The sequence below is a fragment of the Rousettus aegyptiacus genome, unplaced genomic scaffold (genome assembly GCF_014176215.1).
Source record: "Rousettus aegyptiacus isolate mRouAeg1 unplaced genomic scaffold, mRouAeg1.p scaffold_m13_p_8, whole genome shotgun sequence".
In the NCBI taxonomy this organism is placed as follows: Eukaryota; Metazoa; Chordata; class Mammalia; order Chiroptera; family Pteropodidae; genus Rousettus; species Rousettus aegyptiacus.
The window spans coordinates 93,251,078-93,257,693 of NW_023416311.1; the positions used below are offsets into that span (position 1 = coordinate 93,251,078).

General features: G+C 52.3%; 1 protein-coding gene across 1 annotated transcript; it reads right to left on the bottom strand.

Moving 5' to 3' along the window:
- Nucleotides 1-1,189: 1,189 nt before the first annotated feature.
- On the bottom strand, nucleotides 1,190-4,051 carry RXFP3 (relaxin family peptide receptor 3). The gene has a single exon (XM_016121978.2). The coding sequence runs from the start codon at nucleotides 3,463-3,465 to the stop codon at nucleotides 2,065-2,067; it is 1,401 nt and encodes a 466-aa protein (XP_015977464.1). The 5' UTR covers nucleotides 3,466-4,051; the 3' UTR covers nucleotides 1,190-2,064.
- Between the last annotated feature and the right edge of the window lie 2,565 nt (nucleotides 4,052-6,616).

The window sequence follows — 6,616 nt, forward strand, 5'->3', positions numbered from 1 at the left end:
TGCTACTGAGTTATCATGCCTGTGACTGGGACAAATGCTGGGTGTGGACATCTGGAACATACCTGTGATCCGGGCACTTCTAGTTTGTGTGTGTATGTGGGGGGTGGGTGGAGGATGGGGGCTTACACTGGCGTGGGGACTCCTTCCTGCCCACTGCTGCCACCTGCCACCTGCAGAACATGCAGCTCCCTTATCCAGCACCAGGCTTTCCAGCCTCCTGCAGTTTATCCCAGTTTCTCCCATCCCCAGGCTCCAGATTCCTGATTCTTTAAAGACTGGGCTGGGCTGTCTTCTCAAACTTGAAAGCGCTTTTGTTTCACTTATCGGCCTCCAATCCTTGCTCTTCTCTCCACAATAGTGGTGGGGTGCAGGTGGGGGGAGGTGGAGGGGACTTTTCGTTTTCTGCTTCCAGGTCAGGTCCCTGTGCATTCTGTTGGTATATTCATTCTCAAGTGAAGCCACCTCATTCTTTCAGGAGGGTCACATCCAAATGATTTCTTCTTCCCCAGTGTTCCTTCCTCCCTCTTCCCCTTACATCATCCATCTTAGAGAGACAAGGGCATGACTGACTTAGAGGAGCCATCAGGGAAAACGGTTGCTCCTAACACCACGGCATGAGGCAATGAGGGGCAAATGTTCGGAGGACCCCAAGAGACACAGCGTTACCAAAGAAACAGCACCAATCCACCTCTCTTGCTTTGCCTTAGCTCTGCAAGGCTTAGAAATGGCATTTCCTGAGCTCAGTGTTTATTTCCTGATCGATTCTCCAAGGACCGTTCTGGTGTTTGAAGTGAATGATTGGGTCAGCTGGGAGGGTGACCTACGACCAAGGGCCATCTTACCTGGACCCCCAAGAAGTCAAAAGTAGTCATCTCTGGCCAACCACAGGGCATGGTCTTTGTTACAAGAAAAGCTCCTTTCGGATGGAACACTGGATGAGGGGGGATGAGGAAGATGAAGAAGGGAGGGAGCGAGAGCATCCTGCCCCTCCCACCCCCTACCCCCCAATCCTTTTCTCCCTTTCAAAATCCCCCCTCCCAGTAGCTTTTCTACTCAGACCTTTCCAAGTTGCTTCTGGGCACAGCTCACTATCTACAGCCAGCAGACCTGAGCATACAGTGTCTCCAGGCACCCACCCGCACTCAGGAGAACCGGTGCGCCCAGGCTTCCATCCCGTGGTGCACTCACTTCCTGCTCCGTTACTGAGTGAGCACGTGAGCCCCCTTTTTCTTTCAGGGTCAGTAGCCTGAGGAGGTCTCTCTATTCAGCCTCTAATCTCACTGTGTCTGCTCCTGCCCGTAGCGATGCCACTCCCCAGCAAATCGCTCTCTCTTGCTGGATACAGGCGTTTTGCCCCCAAGGACATTAGAGCGCAAGGGTGGTACAGAGAGGCAAAGTCCGGCTCTCTGTGTTCCCACAACCTCGGCGGAGAAGATAAACCGCACGATGGTCCCATGAGAAGTGTCTCTCTCGTGATGCATTTCTCCTGGGGATAGAGATTGTCACTCTTTTCTCCCATCTCCGAAAGTTTCTCGCTCCCCAATCCTACGCTGCTGGCGCAGCCACTCAGGCCAAGGCGCAAAGGAAAGGTTTTTGTGGGCGGTTTTCCCTGGCTGACTGCACCTCGCGGCTCCACAAAGTTGCGGGAATAAATGCACTCATTGTCTGCGCACCATTTGGCTGAGCCCAACTTCCTCGCGCCCGGATTTCTCTACATTCCTGATGCTTTCGCTTCTGGGCGCCCACACATTGCCCAGGGCTCACAACGTGAGGAGAGGAAAAGGTGTATGTGGAGGGAAAGGGGACAGAAGTTGGTGGCCTGGTCTTTTGAGGCCGACCTCGGCCCCTTTGCCTGCTTCCTCTCTCCACATGGTTAGAAGTCGCCCCTCTCTGAGAAGGTCCCGGGCCTTTCACAAGCTGCCCCTCTGCACTTCTCCCCATCCTCGTCCCACCTACCTTTTGTTCCATGAGGGTCCCCCTAACAAGCCCCCAATCCGCTCTCCTTTTTCCGCGCTTCTGGAGGGCCACTTTGTGGTGACCGCGCACCCTAGACCTCAGCCTGGGTCAGTAGGTGGAGCCGCTGGGCAGCGAGTCGTAGCGGCCGCCGCTGTAGACCACCACTCCAGGCGGGTAGTAGAGCAGGTCGGGCTCCGCGGCGGGCTGGAGAGGCGCCAGGGCCTGCAGGGCCTGATCCTCCGGCTCAGGCTTGGTGGTGGCGGTGAATGGGCGCATGCTAGTGAGCGAAGGCGACGCGATGCGCCACAGCAAGCTCTTGAGCGCCTTGCGGAACTCGCGGCGCACCAGGCAGTAGAGGATGGGGTTGAGGCAGCTGTTGGAGTGAGCCAGGCACACGCTCACGGGGAACGCGTATACCTGGCACAGGAAGTACTCTTGGCTGAACGGTACCGCGTTGAACTTGATGAGGATGCTCCAGGTGGTGAGTGCCTGGTTGGGTAGCCAACACAGGAAGAAGGATAGGACCACGATGGTCACTGATTTGGTGACTTTGGACCGTCTGCGGGCGCTGGCTCCGGCCAGTCCTCCCGCAGTCGCCGAGGCCCCTCCTTGGGTCCCTGCCACGCGGCGGTCGGAGATAAAGCGCACTAGCAACAGATAGCACAGGCTGATGATGCCCAGCGGCAGCACGAAGCCTAGCAGCACCTTCTGCAGGTTGTAGAGGCCCAGCCAGAACTGCCTGTCACCGCCCAGCAGCTTGTCGGGAAAGCGCACCAGGCACAGCTCCTCACCCAGCACCTTGACCGTGGTGGAGAAGACAGCGTTGGGCAGCGAGGCCAGCGCGGCCAAGGCCCAGATCAACACGCAGAGCGCCTTGGCCGTGAAGCAGCCAAGGCTCTGGCTGCAGCACTTGCTGCGGTTGTGCCCTCGGGTCCGGTGGCTCTTAAGGGCTGAGGCCACCGAATGATAGCGCGCCACGCTCATGGAGGTGAGGAAGAAGACGCTGGCGTACATGTTCATGGACGTCACTATGGATACGATCTTACACATGGCCTTGCCGAAGGGCCATTTGAAGTCGAGAGCGTTCTCCACCGCCCAGAACGGCAGGGTGAGCACGAACTGAAAGTCCGTCAGCGCCAGGTTGGTGACGAAGAGGTTGATGGAGGACTTGCGCCAGCCCTGCTTGCTCTTCATCAGGTAGAGCACCAGCAGATTGCCAGCCAACCCCAACGCGCAAACCACCCAGTACACCACGCTGATGAGGATCCGCACCCGGGCCTCGGTGTCCCCATCCTCTGTCCCGCCGCTGCCTGGGGGGTGCCCTGGCGCGGCGCCGTCTGGCAACTCTAGCCCCAGCTCCCACCACAAGTCCGGGAGTGACAGCGACGCGTTGTCGCTCGTGTTGGCCGCCTGCAGAAGGTCCGGGATCAGACCGAAGAGTTCTGCGAGCTCGTCCCCGCCATCCGCCTTATTCATGGTGGCTATCGTGGCTGTAGTGGCCACCTGCATGTGCAGATGCCTTTAGGTCATGTTCCAGGGGACGAGCCCTAAGATAGTCCAGCCGGCCCGGGGTTCCGTTTTGGAGCTAGGGCGTGCGTGGGAGCGTTCAAAGCAGCCGCTGAAGACCGCGCCTAGGAACTGGGTGCCGGGCGCTTTCCAAGAGCGCGGAGCGCGCGGGCCTGGGCACTGTGTCTGCGCTAAGCGTCTGCTCCGGAGCGGAGTTAGAGAGCAGAGGAACGCTCATCGTCCAAGAGCTCTCAGCCCGAGTGGGAGTCCCTACTGTACTACGCAGACATTCCTCCCTCCAGCGTTTGCCGCTGTCACTTGGTCACTAGCACATAACCCACCCGGTCGCTCAAGACCGCTATTGCGGGCCCGCGCCTTCTCTTTCAAATACCTTTGTCGGTTTCTTCTGATGCAGCTCGGACGAGGTTTCTATCCTTTGAGAGAAAAAGACAGGAGAGCTCCGTCTACCTCTCTGTGACTCTCTAGCGGTCTGTCGATGTCGCCAGGGTCTGCAGTCTTTCGGCCGTTGTCAACTCCCAGTGAGTTGTCGGAGGCGCTCACCCGAGTGAGTTCCAGTCGCACCCGCAAAGCCGAGGCTGCGGGCTCCCAAGGAGCATGCGTAACCCTTGGGAACGAGAGGGGGCGCTTTCCGAGGTGCTGAACTTCGCCGCGCCCGCGGCGGGGGAGGAGGGAGGCGGCAGCAGACGGAGACCACCAGACCACTCCCCTTCGGTTCTTCCGATTTTCAGAAGGAAATGGTCTTAACCCTTTATTCTCCCGTGTTGCTGGAGAAAGACTGATTCGCTATTCCTCCTCCCCCCCCCGTTTTTTTTATTCCGAAATGATCCCATTTGCCGAAGTGTGGTCCTAAGAGTGCATGGTCTCAAGCCCATTTTTCTTTTTAAAAGCAATGATAGTGGACTCTTTTCATGCCCAGACCCTAAATCAGATAGGCTTTTACCGAATGCACCAAGGCAAGCTCCACTTCCACTTGTTTAGCTGACTACTTTGATTAGTGTCTGTGATTGTCAGGATTTTCAAAGGATCTTCGCATAGTAGAACTCTGGGTTCAAGTGTTGCCCTCTGCTTTGACATATTCTGAGGACTGACGCTAAACAGAGCACGTAATCCGTGAGCTGACTTCACAGACATTAGATGACCACCTGTCTCAGCCCAATGCTCTTCAACAAATGCTTCATTCACACACGCCCTCATTCTCTTTACCTTGATGTAGTTGGAATAGAGGTTTCTATAGGGCTGTTTTGTACCACCAGCTTCCTATTTCCTCTACTAGTATGATCAGGACTCTTTACCAGGTGCTTTTTTTTTTCTTTAGACCAATGGAAGTAAATTCTAAGGAATCTTCTAAGTTCCTTTGGACAAAGGGAACTAGTGTAAACCATTTTAACTACTTCTCAAATTGCGGTTTATTTAAATGCCAGCTCAACAGCTCCAGTGTGAACTACACTTTTTAGGATGGACTTCAGAAATTCGAAATGTTTTCCTAACTGGAACAAAACGGAAAAAGTACCTTAAACATAATTGTCCTCAGTCCTGCAGGGCTCGCGGCTTTACTGACAGAGATAAAGAAGATGTGACTTCAGAAGAGAGGCGATGGAAAAAAAATCTTAGTAAAAAAAGAAACATGGTACCCAAAACACATGAAGGGAAACAGAAACAACCCTGATTCCAAAGCCAGAGAACGCTGTTCCAAAGAGAACCCACTTCACTACAGACTCTGGATGCTCATCTTGTCCGCTAGGGGGAGCCAGGACTTTAGTAAAAACAAAACCAAAACAAAACCATGTCTTTGAACAGTTGCAATCTGGAGAATGTCAGCTCTGCCCGGGGTTATTTCTCCCAATCAACTGGCTGCTTCTGTGGACACTTCTTATCCCTGTTTTAGTAGCCTTACCTTCAATCTTACTTTTCATGTTTTACTAGTTCTTTCTTCAACAAATTTCTCTCAGTCACAGGTACTAGGGGCTAGGACTTGAACGTATGTTTTTGAGGGACACAATTCTACATACTACAGATAACAATCGTGTGCACTAGGCAAAGAGTTTCTCTCATTATATCACCTAATGCTTATAACCAGTGAGGTTTATGCTATTATTATCCCAAATCTGATTTCCAGCCCTTTATCCTGAGAACTCCAGAGTTGTGTATGTAACTGCTACCTCATAGTTGTACACGGCTGCTGATTTTTCTTCAGATTCTCAATCATTGCAAATGGCGTTACTGTTCACTTAGCCATTCGAACTAAACCCATGAGTAATTCTCTGTTTCTCATGTTCCCTTACACACATTCCAACCCAATCTGTTAGCATGTCCTCAAGAACAAAAACAACCCCCAAACCCCCCAAATTCCTGAATCCATCTGCTTCTCATTATTTGTCCATTTCTCTCTGTATTAGTTACCTCTTGCTGAATAACAATTTATGCTAAAACTTTATGGCTTAAAAGAACGAACATCCATTATCTCAGTTTCCGTAGGTCAGGAATCCAGGTGCAGCAGGGTGTCATTGGACCAAGGTCTCTCATGAGGTTGCAGTCAAGTTATCAGTTGGGGCTGAGGTTTTATCTAAAGGCTTTAGTGGTAGGGTAAGGAAACTGCCTTGAACTTCCCTCATGTAGTTGTTGACAGACCTTAACTTTTCACCATGCAGAATTCTCCATGGGGCTGCTTTACAATATGGCAGCTGAGTTCCATCAGGGCGAGAGAGGGAGAATGCTCAACATGAAAGCTAGTCTTTTTATAACCTAGTATCATCTTCTGCCATATCCTGTTCTTTAGAGGCAAGTCAATAAGTCCAGTCTACATTCAAGGAGAGCAGAGTTATACAGGCGTATGACTACTAAGAAGCAAGGATCGTTGGAACCATGTTAAAAGCTGACTAACACAGTAGGGTGGCAGGTTGTCATAATATCCAGCAGAAAAGAGGAGGTGGAGGGCTACTTAGCTTAGCAGGTATTTTAATAGCCTCACAATGCCGGGCCAACGGAGATTGAAATTCAAGCCTAGTACAGTGGAAGGGAATAAGAAAATAGTCTAGGCTTTCAGTCAAACTCCGAAGAGGAAAGTTCTACACTTTATTTTCAACAACCAGAAAATACACATTCTCTTTGAGTATACATAGAACAGTCACCAAAA